The sequence below is a fragment of the Xenopus laevis genome, chromosome 8L (genome assembly GCF_017654675.1).
Source record: "Xenopus laevis strain J_2021 chromosome 8L, Xenopus_laevis_v10.1, whole genome shotgun sequence".
NCBI lineage: Eukaryota > Metazoa > Chordata > Amphibia > Anura > Pipidae > Xenopus > Xenopus laevis.
This window is the reverse complement of record NC_054385.1, coordinates 88,933,518-88,956,962: the sequence shown is the minus strand read 5'-3', so window position 1 is coordinate 88,956,962 and position 23,445 is coordinate 88,933,518. Positions and strand designations below refer to the sequence as shown.

Here is a 23,445-nt window from a genome sequence, read left to right as displayed (position 1 = left end):
TTTCTTCAGTGTATACAATAGAGGAGTCTGGGTTCCCAGGCGCACTACATAGCTGCACTAATGGCTCAACTCAATCTAGTTAGCTTAGTTCAGTTTTAGACCAGCCCCTGATTCTGATTTTCTCAGATTCACTTTCATTTGGTATGGTGCCTATGGATTGGAGAAAAACTGATGTTATTCCAATATTTAAAAAGGGATTACAATCTCAGCCTGGCATTTATAGGCCAGTAAATTTGACATCTGTGGTGGGCAAATTATTTGAAGGCTTGTTAAGGGATCACATTCAAAATGTTGTCCTAATGAATGGCATTATGAGCAGCAATCACCTTGGCTTGAAGGATAGGTCATGTCAGACAAATTTGATTGCTTTTTATGATGAGGTAAATAAGATGCTGGACAGTGGGGGGGGGGCAGTAGATTTGGATTTTTCCAAAGCGTTTGATACTGTGCCCCCACAACGACTGCTTTCTAAACTAAGATATGTTGTGCTTAAAGAGAATTAAACTCTTTAAGAAAAAAACCCGTACCCCCACCCCACTGAGATACCCCTCTCCCCATCCTAATTGCCCCCAGGGAAATGGCCCATACTTTATACTTACCCCTCTGTGCAAATTCTGCCATCTGGGTTCCACGCAGCCAACTTCCGGGTCTTTGCCAAGTTGAGTGGGAGATCTGCATGTTGGCGCATGCGTAGTTGGAGCAATTTGCTGGAATTTTCGACAACTGTGCATGCGCTGAAACTCACGAAAATTGCCAAAGCGCCGGACAAGACACGAAGACCCAGAAGTTGGCTGTGTGGAACTCCGATGCCAAAATCTGCGCCGAGGGGTAAGTATTAAGTATGGGGCACTTCCCATACTGGATAGGAAACTGGCTACAGGATCAGGTACATTCTCTGCTTGGAGTAAGGTTCTTAGTGGGGTCCCTCAGTCAAACTGCTAGGAATCCTTCAGGATTCACACAATATTAGATGATATCTTTCATGATCACTTATTTCCTGCTGCAGAAAACTCCCCAGTAAGGCAGTATGGCATTCCAAATTGCTGCCCCATTTTGTAACCTGTTTGTAATTCACACCATTTTTCAGATGGTACAAACAATTGCTCCAACTATCCTTCTGGGGTCACAGTTGTTTGCAGCAGGGAAACATCATTTAAGGGATTCTGTCAGGGAAAACATGTTTTTTTCAAAAAAGGTATCAGTTAATAGAGCTGCTGCTGCAGACTACTGCACTAAAATACATTTTATAAAAGAGCAAACTGTATTTGTTATATTTAATTTTGAAATCTGACATGGAACTAAACATGTTGACAGTTTCTCAGAAGGCCTCAGTCATGTGACTTGTACTCTGATAAACTTCAGTCACTCTTTACTGCAAGTTGGAAAGATATCACCCCCTCCCTTCCCCCCCCACAGCCCATCAGCAGAACAATGAGAATGTAAACAGATAACAGCTCCTTGGTACGTATGACAATAGCACTCAACTCCTTCAGTTACATAGGAGATACAATAGCTTAACTGAAAGTAGTTCCATAGTGCTGCACTGACTGTTTCTGAAACACAGAATCATCACAATGACCTAAGATGGCTGTCTACACACCAATATTACAGCTAAAAAATATATACTTGATGGTTTAGGGATAACATTTTAAATGGTAGAGTGAATTACTTGCAGTGTAAAGAGTGTAATTTAGAAAGAAAAATGACTCCTTAAAGCGGACCTGTCACTCAGACATAAAAAGCTGTATGATAAAAGTCCTTTTCAAATTAAAAATGAAATTCAAATTCTTTTTTTTTATTAAAGCATTCATAGTTGGTGCAAACTTATTTAAAAGTCTCAGCTGTCAATCAAATATTGTCTGCCCCTCCTCTATGCCTCAGGCAAAGAGGTGGAGCAAGCATTTACTTTCACTTTCCATTCAGCACTTCCTAGATGTCACTGCTCTCCCCACATTCCCCCAGTTCTCTACACCATTTAATTTTGTAGCCAGGGCATGGGAATGGACATCAGGTCCCCCCATTCTGGTGCACAAACAAGATTCTGAGATGATGCAAGGCTTGCCTTAATAACAGTGTCCACAAAATGGCTCCTTCCTGCTTGCTATAATTATGAATTCCCAGACTGATGAAAACAAGATTCAAATAATTTATACAGTGTAATTAAAGTTCATTTTGCTTGACTAACATGATAAAATGGGATTTGGAATCCTTTTTTTGGGTGACGGGTCCCCTATAAAAATCGCAACAGAATCCCTTTAATATGGGGAAGCATTCTTTAAAAAATACATATCTCAAAAAAATAAAAAGACTATACGTTAAACAGATTTATTCATTATTCACTACAGTCCAGTGAATTTATTATCACAATGACATTTTCCCTTTAAATATTTACCTTTTAGTAGAGAGTCTATATACAAAAATAGTTGAGGTCACCTGTACAAAGATAATAGAGTAAGACAGTAACCCACAGAGTTTGTCCGGGAAAGTTATGTTTGGACAGGCAGCATATTTCTTAGGAAACGCTCACATATTTATTTTATTAGCACATACAGGACATTGCAAGACATCAAAACACAAATACAACACATCATAACACTTGCAAGGAGTTAGCTCTTATGTTAAAACATAAACACAGCTTTAAAACAAAAAATTGTAAGGCCAAAAAGTTGACTTATGTCTGTCCATAAGATCCAAAAGAGGACTGGTCGTTTCCCAAAAGAAAACTATATTAGCGCAAGCCGGCACAAGCAGGTACAAAATTATATGGTCGTTCTCCTTTTACGTATCAGCAAAAGAATTACAGAGAAGGCTAATAAGAGCTTACAAAATATTCGATTTATAATAGATTTTGACAAGTCATTTGTTACCATAAATATACTTCACTAATAGATATATATTTATATAAAAATATATACAATCCAATGATTACTTTTCCCCCAAGTTTAAGACACTAATTAATTATCCTATCAGCAAATGAGATAGATTAACCCTTACGTCAACAGCACCAAGCAATGAAGTCTGGCATTGAGAAAAGAGTAATTTCCCCCCAATATTCCCCCCCCCCGTGTGACAAGTTTAAAGTGTTTAGACAGAACTCAACTTCATTAAAATTTTATGCTAATTAAAGTAAAAAGCAGCGCATCAGAGATAGCATATTATTTTGGACACATGAGGGGCCTGTGCAATACTGCAGGACACTATGTACAGGGCTATTGCATACACACACACACAGAGACACATGGTTAATTCTCTGCACCTTAAACTTATGCACCATTCTTACTGCACCTGGAACAAACCACTTGTAAAATCATGGGCGAAACTAAGGGAGAACATTAAAGTAGAACTAAAGCTTAACTAAAGAAGTAGCTAGAAATGTTGTACATTATGTTTCGGGCTTCTGTACCAGCCCAAGGCAACCACAGTCCTTTAGCAGTAAAGAGCTGTGTCTTCAAAGATGCCCCAGTAGCTCCCCATCTTCTTTTCTGCTGATTCACTGCATATGCTCTGTGCTGCTGTCACTTACTGAGCTTAGGGACTTAGGGGACCGTTTACTATAGCGCGGTAAAAATATGCGCACAAAATATAGACAAATTTGTCGGCAAATATGTTTTCGCCAGTTTACTAACCTACGGTAAATATAATTTTGCAAATTTTTTTGCGCAAGAATACGTTTTTGGCAGTTATCGCATTTTTTTAAACAGCGAAATGTACTAAAGACAAACGTAACGCCAGAATATTCACAAAATTTTACCGTCATCTATATAGTGGCGGTAATTTATTTTTTCGCCCAAAAATTCTCAAGGGGACAGGAAATATCCCAGAACACCTTGTTTTACCCATCATTCTGTTCCTGTTGCCATTCCTGACAGGAGAAGAGAGAAGTGACAGGATAATCAAAGATGTTTTGGATTATTCTTTTGTCTGCTGCTACAGCTGCCTTTTTAGCTGAAAGACGAATTATGCCTAGGAGGGACCAAAGGCTTCGTCATCCTAGATTAAACTAAATTTATATGATGCACACAGATGTATTGGTAAAACTTGTTTATGAATTGTATTTATATGATTCTATTGGCAGGGGGTAAGTCTTGTGACTGGATGTATTGAAATGTGGATTTATGTGATGCATATATGTTTGATTGGGTGAAATCTGGTTACTGTGTTGTGGATAATATCTTTAAAGTTTAGCAGTTTTGAAGATACATCTCTGGCCATGAATTATGCCATAATAAACACCATAAAACAAGACTATTTTATAGAATAAATATTCAAAAACTTAATTTGTCGTCAGAAAATTCGCAACTCGCTAAAATTACCGCTAAAGTAAGATGGTTCGTCAACGTAGTTACCGCAAGTGATCACAATGACTTCTGAGCATATCGCTGTTTAGTAAACTTAGTCGCTGCGAATATTCTGGCAGAAAAATATTCGCAGTGATAACAGGCGGAAACATATCGTCAAATTTACTGCGCTTTAGTAAACAGACCCCTAATTCAAAATATACAGTACACATGAAACTTTAGGCTGGTGCAATAAGTTCAGTATATAAAACATGGCATTTTCAACCACATTCATTTTTAGGGCTTAGTTCTCCTTTAAGTATGGGGGTGCAGGAATATTATATTTACAGAGTCTAGCCTCTCAAGGTATGACTGTATCAGTGTGCAGTAACATGACTCATTTGTGAACTGATAAAATGACTGGTGCAGCCCCTTGCATGCCCTGGTTTTAGCAATTCCACCCCAACACCTTCTGTTTGATAGAAGGTGTTGGGGTTTCTTGTCCAGAAACGAGGGAAACCAAACAATGTGCATTTCTCGACAAGCTTACACAAGGCGCATAATAGAAATAGACGCAAATATATATAACAGAAGTAATATATATAGAATTTGCAAAAAATGCTGTTACACTCAAGGGACTTTAGCGGTAAAAAAACTTTATTGAAATCTACGTTTCAACCCTCTAAGGGGTCTTTATGAAGATCTTGATAAAGACCCCTTTGAGGGTCGAAACGCTGATGAAAAACTTTCAATAAAGTTTTTTACCGCTAAAGTCCCTTGAGTGTAACAGCATTTTTTGCAAAAAAATAAATAAAAAATATATATATATTCAAACTATTCACCGACACTCACCGCCAATCCATCAAGTCCCGGGTGCTCCTCATCAAAAGCATACAGTAGGTGAAGTCAGGAGCACTCACGGGTATAGTGCAACAGAAGTTTTATTGAAGTTTTACAAACTCCCCCACATCACCATCACTGATGTGGGGGAGTTTGTAAAACTTCAATAAAACTTCTGCTGCACTATACCCGTGAGTGCTCCTGACAACCTATATATATATATATATATATATATATATATATATATATATATATATATATATATATATATATATATATATATATATATATATATATATATATATACACACACTTTTTTGTGTGTCAGATGAATGATCCAGTATACTTATAGGGGGGGGGGGAGAGCTTCAATTCCTAGCAGATGTAGTAGAGCTCATTTAAATAACTGATTCCAGTAACAAACAAAATCTAACAAAATAACTGCCTTTTGCACAAATTCTGCATGTAGAGAGACAGGTGATTTTAATAGAGTGAGCTCGAATACATCTTCTAGGCAAGAGGATTTTCCGGATAGTTCCCCTTTAAGGAGTGCTCCTCTGTGGTTCTTCTTTTATATATATATATATATATATATATATATATATATATATATATATATATATATATATATATATATATATATATATATATATATAGACACACACACAGGCATACATACCGTATACAAAAGGCAATCAGCAGATTCAATTACATGAAGTACTTGTAATACTCCCCTATATTGCTGTTGATATTGCCATCTATGAAGAAAAATTGACTGCTACCACTTACATTAGAAGAGATATGCAGAGAAGGGGATTTGAATAAATAGAATATAAGCCCTGGTTATATAATATTCATTGTTGCCAACCATAGGGTTTTTAATCCATAAATACAGGTGCATATTAAGTAATGTGTATCTCTAGAGCATCTGCGCATTCAGACAGGAGGATAAATTGATATCATTTTGATGCAAAGTTATACTCCGTCTCAAGGTATATTTTGCCTTTCAGAATGAAAAAGAAAATGATTCCCTAGGTGCTGGAAAACACTTTTCTTCCATTCCGTGAATGTACAAAAACTCTTTTACACAAATTGTTGCGAAGGTTACAAAACCTTGTTTAGTACAGGAAGGTACTAAAAAAAGGTTGAGCTGCTGGAATGGAGGGAACACTGATTGGTTTGGCTGCTGCTGTTCCTCTAGAAACAACCTGCTCACTAGTTCTGAATAAACACTGTCAGAGTGTGCAAAAGTGCTAGCAGTGCTGTGACTCTTTTCAAAATGCGCCTTCATGCCAGACATAAGGGAAAACCTCTGGACAATCATTTACAGTAAACAGAAACCAGTGTTTTATTACCTCAAACCATGGAAGGATGCTAATTGTTCGTATTGGCAAACGGAAATAAAAGTCATTTTCAAGTAAATCAGTGTTTCCAAGACATATGAATACCATATACTAGTGTTACACTGGAAGGTCCCCAGCAACACTGCTATTAACAAATCTTAAAGCAGGAAAACACAAATGACAACACTTTATATATGGAATTTAGTGAGGGCCCTGTTAACATTTGTGCTCGGGTTCAGTTGCTTAGTTTGAGAATCCTCTCCTCACCAGAGGGGCACATTCCTCAGACACCCTGCAGAAGATGATATACTGTGCTAGCTAAAGGAAATATTTAAGAACAGCATCTCTTATGGTCACGGCACACAGGCAGATTGGGGGAGATTAGTTGCCCAGCGACAAATCTCTTCTTCAGGGCGACTAATCTCTCCAAAGTGCCTCCCCTGCCTGACCAGGAACCTTCGGGAAAACGAATTGCTCAGAGTGCCATCCCGCCAGAGATTTACATTTTAGAAGGCAGTTCGGGGAGATTAGTCGCCCTGAAGAAGAGATTTGTCACAGGGCATCTAATCTTCCCGAATCTGCCTGTGTGCCCTGACCCAACGATGAAGAAATTCCCCAGGGGAAACCAACAGTTCTTGTACTAGAGATATTAGCTATAAACATCTCAATAGCTCCCCTACCACCGGTACACTGAACTACATAATCTGTATATATTACAGAGACTAACCTCTTATTTTATATTGTTGGAGACCTACAAAAAGACCCAGTTGTTATCATTCTTTAATTATATGGGTCATACCCCTCCCCATGACATTGGGAGGGGAATGATGGCTTAATGGCTCTCATTAAGCCAAAAACTTCCCATAAACACCCGACTTAACTTGCATAACCAAAGGCTTTGTTGTGAATGATTGTCTCAACTGGCCTTTTTATTTGTAAAACAGATACTATAAATTGTACTTTTTACCTGTTTCTGCAGGGCTTAATCTCTGGAAATGGCACACCAAATCCAAAGCTTTTTACATGTTGGGAGAAAACTTATAGTAAAAAACAAAATAAAGATCCACCTGCATGTACCTGCCTAGTGCCCTGCTGTAAAGCTTTGCCACACCCTCTCATTTGCAGTACGAATGCATTTCTGGTGAAGAAATGGAACCACAAAGCAAAAATAAAAACTAGAAGTGCTAATTGCAAGGTTATGCAGGACCAGTGTAAAACCAGAAGTCTAATTAGCCCTAATTAGCCCTAAGCCTTTAAGGTGCATCTGACAATACTGTAAGGGAATCATTGCTTACATTTGTGAGTATTGCAATCTTCAGCGGAGTTATTAGGGATGGTTGCCTAGCCTTTTAAATAAAATGGAAAAAGTTGAATGCCATTGTATAGCAGCATCCACTGATCATTCTAAGGAATTGTTGTCTCGGTCTTGTATCAATGACGGAATAAATAGAGAGGATGTATAAAGAAAGGTAGTCAAATAACAGATAAAAAAAGAAGCCTCTCAGTTAATCTGCTCAGTTTCCAGGGTCCCTGGCATTTTACATGTCAGGATGGAGAGAGAGGTATTTCCAAAAATTAATTTAAAAAAAAGGCCAATTGTGAGGTTGCTTAGACTTATTCTACTTACACTGGGAAGGGAGATTGTAAGTCTTTTCTTAAAAAAAAAAAAACCCATCAAAAAACCCTTTAAAATAGATTTTGTCAATCAGGGGAGCATTCGCTTTCATTGCTAAGCCATACTGATCTATTCTGGCTATGACAGATTGTAGGCGATATGTGACCGTTCTCCAGAGCTTACCAACTTTGTATTCCCCGGTGAATTACCTTTTCTTTTACTTTTTCCCCTCCATTTATGAACAATTCAACCATGAAGGTTACTAAGTGAGGTTCTGACTTTCAGTTAAACATTTAGTCTTAGGTACTTTTGGCATGTATTCATGCAAAATTTGTTCTGAGGAGGAAAAAATCTGTTAACTGTTTGAGGGAGGAAAACAAATATAGTATTCCCATTATTGTATGATTCATATGTGATTAGATAACTAAGATAACTATGCCTAATGGTCAGAACCACACAGTCTTTTTGGTTTAATGCTTTTTGCAGATTTGTATGTAATACATTATTAATAGACTTTTACCTTTTGTAAGCACCAGTAACCTGAAATGTGAACTCATCACCATTGTTATAATCAGCATAATTTGGCCTGTATTTTGCCAGAATCATGGATGTTCTGTGGACATTATAGCCCGTGTTTAATACAGATCACAAAAGGCCAAAGGAGGAAGGAAAAGGGCCCTGCAGTTCCGCGGAACCCAGATCTTTGGCTCTTGGGCAAGATTCTCAGCATACTAAGCACCTTCTATAATAAATTACTCACAAAAACATTAAAGGGCACTACTCACATGTACAATGGTATTCCATAGGTGTACTGGCATTTGTAAATTGCATGCCCTTTATACATTCATCTAAAAAAGACTTGATATATTGAGGAATTAGAAGATATGAGCAACAGGCTAAAATTGGCAAGGCTATTTAAAGCACCATATTTTACTTGTTTTTGTTTTATAGACTGCAACCCAGAACCACTCTGGTTAATTTAAGCCCAACTAATAGTACCCTGGTGCATCACTTAAAATTATTAAGTCCTACTAATATATAAGGACTTTGAACAGATGCACAGTTAGATAAATGTTTACAATGCAAAAGCGATAATCACAATATTATGTCTCGGCACATTCTATCGGAGAGCACCATTATTTGTTGCACCATAGGCTCCTAAACAATTTTGATAGTCACAGTTTAGCCATATGGTGAACAAGGAAGACACAATGTTCTATAACACAAACTTAATGCCCTGGTATGCAATGCTCCTTCTGGAGATTATACTGTACATTCATTTCAGACAAAATATTTGTAGTCAACCAAAGGGGAACATCTTTGACAAACATACATTTTGTAGACTCCACAAGCATTTAGTGCTTGTCTCAGTTTCCAAGCACTCTAAGCAGATAGCTATTAATATGTGTGTTCAGAAAATGAGAAATGATAAGCCTTGCCCAAAGTGCAGGCAGGCTTTACCTACAAAGCACCAGTTTTAGTAGACATCAAAGCCATGTAGTGCAGATAAGTATTCATTTCCATTTAACATGGATGACTTGCCCATTATAACTCATTTTAAAACCTAAATATGATCATGATATTCTGCTTGGAGTTTTATTTTTGAATAGGCTTTGAAGGATTTCTATTCAGCTTTAAAAGGATAGCTAGCTTGGCCTTTAACACCTGTTTAATTGTAGCAACTGAGCTACTATACTATCCTAATTTATCTGAAGTAACAAAATAAAAAAAATACATCTTCTAAAGCTGGTCATATTATAAGCAATTAAGAAACGTCTTCATTTAGATGGCTTTTGGAAGAATTTCTGCTTCTTAATTGCTTTGCATATGAAAGTCACCCTTGAGGCCACAGTGGCTACAAGATGATTTCAAGCCTCCATCTGCAACAGAGTACGTAAGGCAACTCATACATTTGTGGTTTGAGTTACAGTGATAAAATTTAAAAAAAATGTATATTGGTTCCTGAATTCCAGGCTAAATATCTGGTTACCCAAGAATTAAAAATAGTTGAACTCAGGCTTAGGAGATATGGGTTGAGAGATCATTGAATGATTAACCTGGCACCACAGTACCCCCATGTTGCAGAGGACAATAAAAAAAGGAGGGGTTAATATGAGACGTGCCAAAACAATATATGCACTTTCAGAGAGATACCAAGAGATGGATTCTCTGCAATGGCACATAAGAGGCATATAAGCAAGATAATAAAATGTGAATGCCAGCATTGGACATAAGAATTGGTAATTTATCTTTTATTTATGTTTCTGGACTTCCCTGAACTTATCCCTTGCAGCTTTACAGCTTTTGTTACAGTTTGATTGGCTTGGTATATGGACAATCAACAAGTAAAGGGGATTATCCTTTGGGAGCCTAGATCTTAGCAACACACTGTATTTTAAATGGAGTTTGGGCAGCACTCTTGCCTTGTCTGTAACTGTTCACTGGAGCAGAAGAGGTAAATTACTGAAATGCAGAACATTTAAATGATGCCGTGGGCAGTCCCTTCACACTCCAAATCTAGTCTTTTAATCGAGGTAGCGCATCTGCTGTGTTGAGATTAATGAAACAGCAAGAAAAACAATCTCTTAAAGAGGCATTTATCCTACGCTGCTTATTTATAAGCATTTAGAAAAAACATCCTTGACTTGTGATAGCTTTCATATGAAATACAGCTCCCAGCAAACTTAACAAGTCAACAGCTGGCAAGAAAGGACTTGGGGACAGACTTTACATATGAGATGGTAATCTGTGCTTCAGAAGATTGTGGGAGCTGTAGTTCACAACAGCTAGAGGGCCATTTATTTGACATCTCAAAGTTTAGACATCATAGATTAGCTCCGTTGTGAAAATATGGAATTCTCTACAACTGGATTAGTAAAATATATATACATCTTTCACTGCTGTTTGCTAAATATGGTTTTAATAATCCAATAAAATAAACCTTCAAGTAAGACAAAAGGAGGTTTTCTATTGGTTGATGTGTTCGCGCTCTTCACTGTTATTCATGTATAGGTCCATAAAAAGCTGAGATTGAAAGCCAAGCCAAGCTGTTTTTTCATTCATTTCATTTCATTATATCCTTATGCAAAGAAGTGGGAAAACTGAATGCAAAGGTAAAAAAAAAAAACTGAACTCATAAGTGATATGTTGCATCATGCCACATATTTAATATAAATTACTGCTCAACTAAAATGAATGAAATATTCCAATGTCCCAACATTTTACAACTCCTAATCCACTGGCCCGACAGGGTCTTCTCTAATTCTAAAGAAGTCAGTATAATACTTTTTCTTTGTCTTCCTAGCTACAGGCCAGAGTGGGACATTAACAATCTTAAAATAGACATAATTTATATTTTAAATTCATGATAAATTAAAAAAAGATGCTATTTTCTGTTACAAAAGTGTTCACAAAGACATAAATGCTACAAGTATGGCTTGAATAAAGACACCATGGAAACAATATTTCCTGCTCCCCACCACCCCCATAGGTTTTCCCGTATCTGCTTGCTCGTCTCACAGGCAATTCATCTGGATGCATAGGGCAGAACATAGAAAACTTTAAAGTATTTTATTTAGAACTCCAAAGTTCAACACATGCCCTAGTTTAGGGTGAAAATTTGAAGCCTGAAAATGATGCACAGCATCGAAAAAGAGCTTTTTTTCCCTCCTATACTTAATAACAGTGTAAATTGTGTCATAACCTACGACATGTAGTTGGATTACATTTCAAAAGAGAAATAATAGGGTACTGAATAGCTTTTGTTTCTTTTCACAAGTAATAACAATAGTCTGCTACCTTTCTGTTAAGAAATTTCAGCTTATTCACCAGCAAAAAAAAAAAAAAAAGTATTGACGATGGTCACTTGTAACATTGTGAATTATGACATGGTGGTCTGCACATATGTGGTTTGACCCCCCAAACTAACTAGCTACAATATGAAAACTACATAAGGTGTGTGGGTGTGTTCAAGCGACCAATATGAAACTTCACTGACCCCCCCCATCCTTTTTGCTGCCAGAAGAAAAGCATTTGCTGGCCTCTCCGACCAAAAGAAAAGAAAAACTCTTTCTGGTAAGATTGCCCAGTTTCTACTGATAGTGGATTGGGTTCTCTATGTCATATATTTAAATGCATATTTCTACTACCAGAATAATATTCCAAATCCATTTTGCCATTGTTGTGTTAATTTTGGTTTATATTGGCTATTGTGTTTTAGGCAATCATGTGACTAAAATTAGCTCTCTTCCTGCCCAGCCCCCAATAGAACTTTGACACCACAACCTATATTTGCACAAAAGAACAAACAGCTCTTTGGGTCGGAAGATATTCCATATGCTTTCCAATATTCCCAATACAACGATACGCTACACTCAGATGATGATTTGTGCATTGGACCCTCTGCCCGGTTCCTTCTGTTTTCTGTGATAGCACAACTGGTCCTTATGCAAACCTTGGCACCTCTCATTGAAAACTGATGTACAAAACCCCATGCTGGCTTTGCCTTCTACCTAGTTTGCATGTCTACCCAGCATCAAGGATCTGGTAGATCTGATGTATCTACTATGACTTTAATAAAAATAGTATCATCTTTAATGTACGTCCCATTCTCCAGGACAGTTTGGGCTACAAACACAGGGCAGCCAGAAGCAATGTTCATTTCTCCTGTAGGTTTTTTGAAGCTACTGCTGTTTGGGTCTGGTTTGAATGCATCCCCTAAATGGCGCCGTGATGGTCCTTGGTCCATTAACATGAGACTAACTTTCTGCTTAAAAGGCCAAGGAAGCAATGCATCATATTCTCCTCTCATTATTACAAAAAATAGAGATAAATGCGTCCCTTTTCCCATCCCGTCGCCGTTTAGATAAACTCTTGCGCACATCTTGTAGCCAAAATATCCTGTGTAAAAAGGCTGGCTGTACAATGAGAGGGTTTTCCCCATCACTGCCTCTTGCTTCCTTCTCTTGTAGTCTCTGATTTTCCAGATCAGTACCCCATTGTAACTTGCGGTTTCCAGCACTTGGAATCTAAGATCCATGTCAGCCAGCCTGATGTCGTGAACGCTGAGCATCTGGTCATGTCTGTTGATCTGCGTCTCTAAAACGCCTATCAAAAATATAACGCATCATTAGTGAAAGGAATGGCAACATGTGCTTTACATTCTATCTAGATCCTGTCTGTAAAGATATAAACAGTATATAATGCTGTATGGCAAACTAGATGCATGTATCTGTGGGACAGAGCACCATTTTGAAGGCACAGGAACAAGCACAGTTTGTCAAAATAAAAATGTGACTTTGATAATTATTCCATTAGCATCTGAAAACCACATAACGACACCTATAACTGATAGTACAAGGACCACTAAGCATTGTTATAGATGGTTTTAACGAACTTCAGAACGGACACTTTTGCATTTGTCTCTTATGTGTGTTCTACATTGTGTTGGTCTGAGAAGGATGGAGGTATAGGCAGGAATAAACAGTGATCTCAGCCAGTGTTAGAGCAGAGCACTACCCTCATGCTGTACCTAATGTAAGCCATGCCCAACATCACGGAGAGCACAGAGAAGAGAGAACAACAGGCGCAGGTGCGTGTAGAACTAAACATGTAAAGTAAAAGCTGGGCAATCTTAGGGTTATTTCATGGCAATATCTGTAGAATACGGCCATCAAGGGAAAAGGGTCAGTATGCACTTAACACAAAAATGAAAAGAATTTTCCTCTCACCTGGATTCCAAGATGCTGCATTTTTGGCTGTAACTTCTAACTGTGACAGACGATTTTGTAAAGATTCGTAATTGCTCTTCATGCCATCAGCTTCATCTCCGGTTTCGCGCAGATTTCTTATTTCCTTATCCAAGTCCTTTAGCTTTTCTGCTTGCCCCTCAATCACTCTCTGTAACGAATGCAATGGCAGGAAGACGTAAGTGTTTCGTTCAGCATAACGGAGCACTAACTTGATAGACTGCTAATCTGCATTGTTTGTTTAGTTTTTATTTTCACTGATCTTATTGAATCTAAGCTCATTTGGGTTAAGGTACTCCAAGCACTCAATGACAACTGTCAACAATATAAGAGGAGTGAGGCAGGACGTAATACAAGGGCCTTCAGTAGCATAGTCAATATATAAACACACATAGAGGCACGGTGCACATTGGAAATAATAGAAATAAGACACAAACGTCTGTACAAATCTGAATGGAATAAACACAAAACAGCAACCTGCCAGGGACTAAAAGTTTATAAATCACACTGATCTGAAATCATGCCTCCTAGAGAGAAAAACAGTCAATTTTAACTGACTGTTACGATGGCTGGTTAAATAGAAGGTAATCTTTTAATCTTCTATACAGAGGCACACACTAATATTTATATGCGAGTTAAATCCCTGGAAAAAAACTTGAGATGTAGGGTTTTCCATGTATTATTATGTTATTCTTTTCAACATACCTGCAGATGCATTTAGATTTACAGACTGCTCAAAATATTTTTGCATAAATGAACTACTTAAATTAGTATTGTTCTTTTAGGCAATTTCCTATACAGGTATGGGATCCCCTACCTGGAAACCAATCATACAGAAAGCTCTGCATTATGGCAAAGTCATCTCCCATAAGTTCCATTTTAAGCAAATAATTTTAATTTTTAAAAATGTTTTCCTTTTTCTCTTAAACAGTAGCTTGCATTTGATGGTAATGAAGCTGCATGAATCCATATTGGTGGCAAAACAATCCTATTGGGTTCATTTAAAACCAAAATATCCTTTAGCAGACTTAAGATCTGCCAAGTGTGATATTACAGGAAAAGATCACTTATCAGGGAAAGTCCAGGTTGCAAGTATTCTGGGTAATAGATCCTATACCTGTAATACACCGTGAACAAAGTGAATCAAATGGGAATAATTACACGGACGTATATCAATATAATTGGGAAGGAGATATACAATGAGCTATCGGTAAAACAGAACCCTGATCAACTGACAAGGTTTTGGACGTGTTTTGGAGACCTCTTTGATGTCAATGAAAGAAATTACACAGACATAGCAGTTTTCCTAAAGTAAAATGACTATAGGAACTATTCATGCTTTAATGCAGCCCAAACCATTTTGGAGATAATCACATTCGGTGAAACAGTTATGTTGCTGGAAGAAAGCAGTGTTATCAAGAAGAATTTGCTGTAAGCAATGGCTTGTGCCAAGTGAGGCAGTCCAAAACAGTAGCAGCAATTAAAGCTATACCCAAACACACACAGGAGAGAACAGAGTGTACTGCGAGTTTCCAGCAACAGTGACAGCTAAGTACACAGAAATACAGTGACACTGAGAGGAAGCTGTTTGGGTATAAGCACAGGAAGGAAAATGCACAATGACAGCTATTAGATGTGTCAGCACTCAGCACACATACCAAGCAATGTTTATTTGTATGGGAGATATACAGGACACCAAGCCACAGGCAAACTGTAATAAACAGCTTAGAAACATTTTTCTGCATATTATGCTACAGAAGACCATTCACGTAACAACAGACAACTTAGCTATGTTAATTATATAAACACACAAACATTTTTTCCATTACCCTAAATTACTGAATATAACTTGTATCCGGATCATAAAAGAAATTTTATAAACGTACTACAGGTATAGGATCCGTTATCCGGAAACCCATTATCCAGAACGGGGCGGCACATTACCAGTTATGAGACGGCCGTCTACCACCGACTTCACTATAATGAAATACTGCAAAATTGTATTTCCTTTTTCTCTGTAATAGTAAAACAGCACCTTGTACTTGATCCCAAGTAGGATTAATTAATGCTTATTGAAGGCAAATTAATCTTATTGGATGTATTTAATGTTTATATGTTTTAGTAGACTTAAAGGAACAGTAATATCAAAAAATTAGAGTGTTTTAAAGTAATACGATTATGCAGTGTTGTCCTGCACTGGTAAAACTGCTGTGTTTGCTTTAGAAACACTATTATTGTTTATATAAATAAGATGTTGTGTAGTAATGTGGGCTCAAATTACACAGCAGATAAGCTCTGTAGAACATAATGGTGTTATACGTTATCCACTATTTAACCTGTGCCATATAGTCTTTTTTTCCATTTACGCCATTGCTACACAGCAGTTTGTTTATATGAACTATAGTAGTGTTTCCGAAGCAAAAAAAAAAAAAAAAATCAGTTTTACCAGTGCAGGGCAACAGTACATGATATTGTCAATATTTTTAAACACTTTCATTTCTTGGTGTCACTGTTCCTTTAAGGCATGGAGATTACAAAAAGACCCCTTATCTGGAAAACCCCAGGCCCCAAGCAGTCTGATTAACAGGTCCCATGTCTGTATATCAAAAGATATTCAAGAAACAAAATCACATATTATAGCTAATTTCAGCACATTCTAGTAGTTAATACAATGTATCCAGTGTCGGACTGGGCTGGCAGGACACCGGAAAAAAACCCGGTGGGCCCCACCAGACAAAGCCTGCTCTCCCGACCTCCCCTCGATCACATAAGGAAGGCGTGATACATGAAGCAGGTACGTGCCGGCAAGGGGGGGGGGAGAGAAAGGGAGACAAGTGACTGGGGCAGCTGGGGCCCTGCCAGTAGGGGAGAAGTAGCAGCTGTTATCCGAAAACCCATTATCCAGAAATCTCAGAATTATGGGAAGGATTTCCTTTTTCTCTTTAATAATACAACAGTAGCTTGTATTTGATCTAATCTAATATATAATTAATCCTTATTGGAGGCAAAACAATCCTATTGGTTTTTTTTTTTTTCATTTAAATTATTTTTAAGTAGAATTAGAAGTATGAATATCCAAAGTATGGAAAGACCCGAGAATTCTGCATAACAGGTCCCATACCTGTACCAAAAATATTCCAAAGTGCGGTAAATAGATGGATAAAAGGGGGCCCTGCTCAACAGAGCTTACAATCTATGAGATATACATAAAGAAGAAAAGGTGCAGTAGAAAAAATAAAGTTTAGCTAGATGGAGATCCTTAAATAATATCCGGCTATTATCAGTTCAGAAACTGACTGAATGTTTTTCATAGGTTCCTGTCATTATATTGCAAATCATTAACAAGTCGGTATAACAAACAGCCATATTGGGTTTTTTTCCCCATATTTAATTCATTATTGCTGTTCGCCTGTAACCTAACATTTATAATTAGAGTTCCACAAGGGAAAAGTAGTAAGTTTGATGAAGGGCAGTAATCAGTAATGCTGCTGAAAGTACATCTCTCGTCTGTTTAACAGCCACTAATTTTCTAAAATTCTCAAATCTCCATCACATGCAGAATTACTATTGCCTTACTTCCTTCCCACCCTGAACTTTTATCATAGCCAGTTCTCTTCTAGTATTATGACAGTATCTGCAGCCAAGCAGATTATTCAATGAGAGAATTTCATGCACCGAAGGAACAAGGAAGCAAGAAGCCTAGAAGCCACAGTCATTTCTTATTTTGAAACTACAGTTTCCCTGCCACCTTGGATGGGTGATTTCTTTGAAAACATTTGCATTTTATGTAAGAATTATGGGGTAAAATACAGATCTGGTTTTTAATAAATGAGTAAGTCACCTCTGAGGTTCGGGTCCCATGATTTACATTTAATGACGGATATTTATGAGGGGCATTTTTCAGTGATAATATGAGACGTCTAACGATAAACTGCATGAAGACTTTATTTCAATTTGAGTGGTTTTTGATTTTCATTTATTGACATTTTTGCTGTGCAGGTGTCAAGCTTGAAATTTTTTACCGCTATCTGGCTGCTAGGGCTTAATTACCGTAGCAACCTGGCAACAACTATAAAATCAGAATAGTAGTCTGAATAGATATAGAACACAAATAGGGATATTCATAAGAAGTTTCACTGCCAATTAGTTTTTTTCTAATTTGAAAACCAAAAAAAATGAAGACCAAGTGAAGTGTCTTAAAACATGCTCATCTTTATCATACTACAAGTGTATTTAAAGGCAAATGTCCTGTGTATGACACAGAATGGGAAGCACTTATCTGTGTTAAGTTTAATTATGTTATTGAAGCAAAGTGATGGCTGGAACCATAGCGGATGCTTCCTTTAACAGTGCATACGCTTACAGTCAAGCAGAAGTAAATATTTAATACTGAATCAGAAAGGGGAAATTCAAAGATTATACAAAGGGCAATGCTGATGGCAGAAACGAAAAAGTGCTTGTCATTTAATTATCATGGTGTGGCTATTTTCTCTTCAGAGAATCCCGTAAGTGTGACATGGCACAGTTGCCAGGGAAATGATTGGAAGGAAACGAGATACTGATATGATTGCACACAGTTCAATAACTTTCATTCTGACAGACAGCCGAGCTGCTGCCTTCCTGCAAGCTACAGAAGCACTATGAAAATATCATGTACAAATGGCAAAAACATTCTTAAATATTAATTTCTATACTTGGTTTGTGATTTGCTCATTCAGTTCGATTTGATGCCTGACTTGTGGCCCTCCAGCTGGGTCTGAATGTCAGTTATGAGAACTGGAACTCTGGATAAGTCACGGATAGCAGAATATGGTTTGTACAACCCTCGGGTAAACAAGGGCTCTCGTTTACTAAACAAGTTTGGAGCCTTTGTGAGTTATGTAATAAAAGACACAAAGTTTGCCCAGGAGCAGTAACCCATAGCGACCAATCAGCAGGTAGAATTTAATGGTCGTCTGTTTAAAAGCAAACATCTTATTGGTTGCTATGCGTTACTGCTGCTGGGCAAGCTTAGTGCCTTTTATTACATATGTGGGTTTGACTTCCACTGCAGTCCCAGGTGCCAGCAGGTCTTGCTTCAGTTTTGATGGCTGAAAAACGGCACCATTGATTGAGAGTGACGGCAGCTTTGCTTTTCTTACAAGTCTACCGAGCCTGTACAAAAAGTGTAGTTGGCCATTTATAGAGAAGCATAACGGAAAGAGTTCTGATTTTATTCAAACTACAGAAACGAGTATAGGAGTCCAAAGATACCTGTAGTTGTATAATTCTTGATTCATTATTTCGCAGCTGGTCCTTGTGTCGTTCTATTTCAATTTCAAAGCTACACATCTGGTTGTGTAATACCTGAATGCTTTTATTCTTTTCCGAGCTTTCATTTTGTAACATGGACACCTGTTTAAAAAAAAAAGAAAAAGAGATTTGAATATTTTTAAATAGTTCTCAGGGTTTCTCCTTATTAAAAACTATGGTTCATGTGTAGTGGCTATAATTTATTTTGGAATGTAGAAAATGAAATACTCACATTGCTATGATATTGCTATTATGCCATACATGACACAACAGAAACAGGGCACCAAATCAACGTTTTTGATGGGATACACTTTTATCCCACTTTTATTTATATTTTAACAAGTACAGGTATGGGATCTGTTATACGGAAACCCATTATCCAGAAAGCTCCGCATTTACGGAAAGGCTGTCTCCCATAGACTCCATGATATTAACATTTTTTACATTCTTAAAAATTATTTCCTTTTTCTCTGTAATAATAAAACAGTAGCTTGTACTTGATCCCAACTAAGATATAATTAATCCTTATTGGAGGCAAAATAATCTTATAGGGTTTATTTAATATTTAAATTATTTTCTAGTAGACTTAAGGTATGAAGATCCAAATTAAGGAAAGATCCATTTTTCGGAAAACCCCGGATGCGATGGAAATAAGGTAAGTAATTCTATTGTCGGATCAAAACGCAGTTGATGCAGCACGACACGACTGTCGGATGCAGACGCAGCGTGTCGTGCTGCATCAACTGCGTTTTTGCGCAGCGCGTTGGATCGTGTCAGAATAGTCCCTGGAGTTCTGCTCATAAACACTGGGCAAATTTGCACCAGGCCAGTTACCTATAGCAACCAATCAGTGATTAGCTTTTTAAAGCCAGCTGTAAGTATAACAATGAAAGCAGCATTCTGATTGGTTGCCATGGGTTACTGCCCATGGGCAAGTTTGCCCAGTGTTTATAAATGAGCCCCAGTAGGGCTGATTTATAAGCAGTGGGCAAATTTGCACCTGAGCAGTAACCTATTGTAACCAATCAGTGTTTAGCTTTTTTTCAGCCAGCTGAAAGGCAATGCTCTGATTGGTTACTGCCCAGGTGCAAATTTGCCCAGTGTTTATAAATGATCCCCAATGTTGGTGGGCGCAGGCCTGTCTCTGGATCCTCCACACACTGCTGCTTAATTGATACATCTGAATCACACGCAATTTAGGGGATGGGCAGGAGAATTCCTAGGTGCTGCCCCCCATCCTCATGAAGACAGCTCCACAGAACGCAGGCAGTGTGTATTCATGGGAGGAATCTGCAGGTCTCTGTGCCCCAAAATGATGCATGGAAGGCAGAGTACAGGTTGCCATAGAAAGTCACTATTAAGTGGGCTGGTGGGGGCTGTTTGTGCCTCTGTGTACCTGACATGCCAGGGTACTATTTTAATTCTCAACCCAGACCTGGTACAAAGTGCAAAAAACACAAAGAACTGCACCCTGCCTGCCACTTTTTAACTCGTATAATTTGTTACTTAAAGTACATGAGCACAGTTGAACAAATGTGTCAATTGTAGATATAAAAGGGTGATATTTAGTCAAATCTTCTGCATCTTCAGCCTGATGTCACATTTATTTGAGAATACAGGCTAAAGCACAAACACTTTTGAATGGTTAAAAAGTCACACTAAATGAATCATTGTCTCCCCAACTCTACTGTACTGATGTAAACTACAAAAATCACAGTTAAACATCTCTCTCTCTCTCAGCAGCAACAATTATCATGTTTTGAAACAAAGCTAAAATCAGGTATACGCTATGGGACATATTCATCAAGCGATGTAAAAAAGTGGAATACATCACACATTACTATTATTTATCCCTATTAACTTTGAGCTGAGCTGGAGTAAAATTATAATGTACGCATCTAGAGTCAGTCAAAATATGCTCCTTCAAAAATGATATAGCTTGATAAATCGCACCATTTCTACATTGCTTTTTACACGACTTTTTTTCTCCTTAGCAGGGATTGGTGTAAAACAACAGTGTACATTTATGGAGTAAATCAAAATACATGCCGTCATAAGAATCTCCCCTTTTAGCTTATAATGCATTCTGCATGCTGATTTTAAAATGGTTAAGGACAGCGCAAAAATTTTTTGAAAATAACACAGCTTAGTAAATTCTTATTTTTGTAGATATACAGCACAGATTTAATCAAATATAAATAAATAGGAATAACACAGTTCCTTGTTGCTTTTTTTCTGCATGCCCAGACAGCGTTCTGTGGTTTTTCTATTCTGGTAGTTTGGTAGATCCTGGGATTTCCAGTGATTCAAAAACCCCATGCAAAAGGAAGCAGGAAATAAAAAAAACACACACGCAGATCCCATCAAACATAAGAATTAAGATTAATGGTTAGAGTTATTGTTAAAACAGGGTTGAAATCCAATTTAAATACTTCCCATAGAATATCTGTGGCTGGATGGAAAATACCCTAAATCACGCTTGTTTTTACAATGACTAAACTCAGGCAGCAAAGGTTACTACCATTCAGAGCCAGATTAACTAAAGTTTTTAGCCCCACATCCAAACTCATACAATTTGTTTGTAAAAAACTAAAGAACATATCAGTAGATGTCATAAGTCAATGGGCAGTCAAGTTTGGGAATTTTACTTTGAAAGCAGCAAGTAAGTTGTGGGTAAAACTTAGTCCCTTCATAAAATATATAATGAAGCAATAGAATTCTTAATGAATCAGATGCAAGTTTAGGAGCTGGCTACACATAGTTGGCCAGCTTGAATATATTGCAATATATGGGCAAACAATCCCTGTTTTGTTTAAAGACGGCTCATGTGGCTGGGAAACGTTGAATAAATCACACTAATTTTTTCAAGTAAGACCTATGCGTGCGGACTATTTGTTGTTTTGTTATCATTAATGTTTTAAGTCCTTGCACCTAGGCATTTTTTTGTTTTCTGGGTGCACTGACCTAGCGTTTCTATATATATACACACACACAAACACACACAAACACACACACACACACACAATACTAAGCACTACCAAGAAAAACACCAAGTGTCCATCAAAGCATATTTACACAGAACAGTTTTTTAATCAGAGAGAATATTAAGGATCCTAAAGTGAGATTTAACGTCCCAGGAGGTGAAGAAAATGAGGCTGGGGTCAGACTGGGGTTTCTGAGGCCCATCAGGGCTGCCACCTCAGAGCCCTCCACCCCAGTTGCAAGCCCACAGAGGTTAAAGGAATTGTTCAGTGTAAAAATAAAAAGTAGGTAAATAGATAGGCTGTGCAAAATAAAAAATGTTTCTAATATAGTTAGTCAAAAATGTAATGTATAAAGGCTGGAGTGATTTGATGTATAACAAGTCAGTCACAACACTACTTTTCAGCTCTCTTGGTTTACACTGACTGGTTGCCCTGGTTACCATGCAGTAACCAATCAGAGACTTGAGGGGGGGCCACATGGGTCATATCTGTTGCTTTTGAATCTGAGCTGAATGCTGAGGATCAATTACAAACTCACTGAACAGAAATGTACCATGTGGCCCCCCTTCAAGTCGCTGACTAGCTCAGAGTCATAGAGCTGAAAAGCAGGAAGTTGGATTCTGGCTGTTTTATTAGACATCTGTTCACTCCAGCCTTTATACATTACATTTTTGGCTAACTAACTATATTAGAAACATTTTTTATTTTGCACAGCCTATCTATTTACCCAGTTTTTATTTTCACACTGAACTATTCCTTTAAACCTGATGCTTACAGAATACAATCTACCCACAGTTCCTTGCAGGACCCAACTGTTTTTTCCCCAGTGTCCCGCCTGCTCAGTCTGACCCTGTGCACCTTACATTAATCATTGTTCTAGACTAGTAATGTTTGGAGGAAAAAGGACAAAACATCTCACCCCAGGAAATAAGCAGGGATGCACCGAATCCACTATTTTGGATTCGGCCAAACCCCCGAATCGTTCGAGAAAGATCTGGTCGAATACTGAACCGAATCAGAATGGGAAGGGGAAAACACTTTTTGCTTCTTTGTTTTGTGACAAAAAGTCATGCAATTTCCCTCCCGCCCCTAATTTGCATATGCTAATTAGGATTCAGATTCGGTTCGGCCGGAAAGAAGGATTCGGCCGAATCCAAATCCTGCTGAAAAAGGCCAAATCCTGGCCGAATCCCAAAGAAATCCTGGATTCGGTGCATTCCTAGAAATAAGTGATTGGTAATGGGGTGCCTGGCCTTAAAAATCTCCACAGTCTGGAGTCAGTTTTGTTCCTTAACCCTGCTGAAATGCCACATGTTTGCCCAATTCAGCTATGTCAGTATGAAAACT

At 37.8% G+C, this 23,445-nt stretch overlaps 1 protein-coding gene across 2 annotated transcripts in view; it reads right to left on the bottom strand.

The window, feature by feature from the left end:
* Nucleotides 1-5,754: 5,754 nt before the first annotated feature.
* traf3.L (TNF receptor associated factor 3 L homeolog) overlaps nucleotides 5,755-23,445 on the bottom strand; it is a 92,901-nt gene continuing 75,210 nt past the window's right edge. For both annotated transcript variants that reach the window (XM_041573077.1, XM_018230573.2), the window contains exons 9-11: nucleotides 19,076-19,216; nucleotides 13,805-13,973; nucleotides 5,755-13,181 (exon numbers count right to left, since the gene is read on the bottom strand). In XM_041573077.1, the coding sequence (XP_041429011.1) occupies nucleotides 12,610-13,181; nucleotides 13,805-13,973; nucleotides 19,076-19,216 (882 nt within the window). In that variant the 3' untranslated portion in view covers nucleotides 5,755-12,609. The remainder of the gene's footprint in view (nucleotides 13,182-13,804; nucleotides 13,974-19,075; nucleotides 19,217-23,445) is intronic.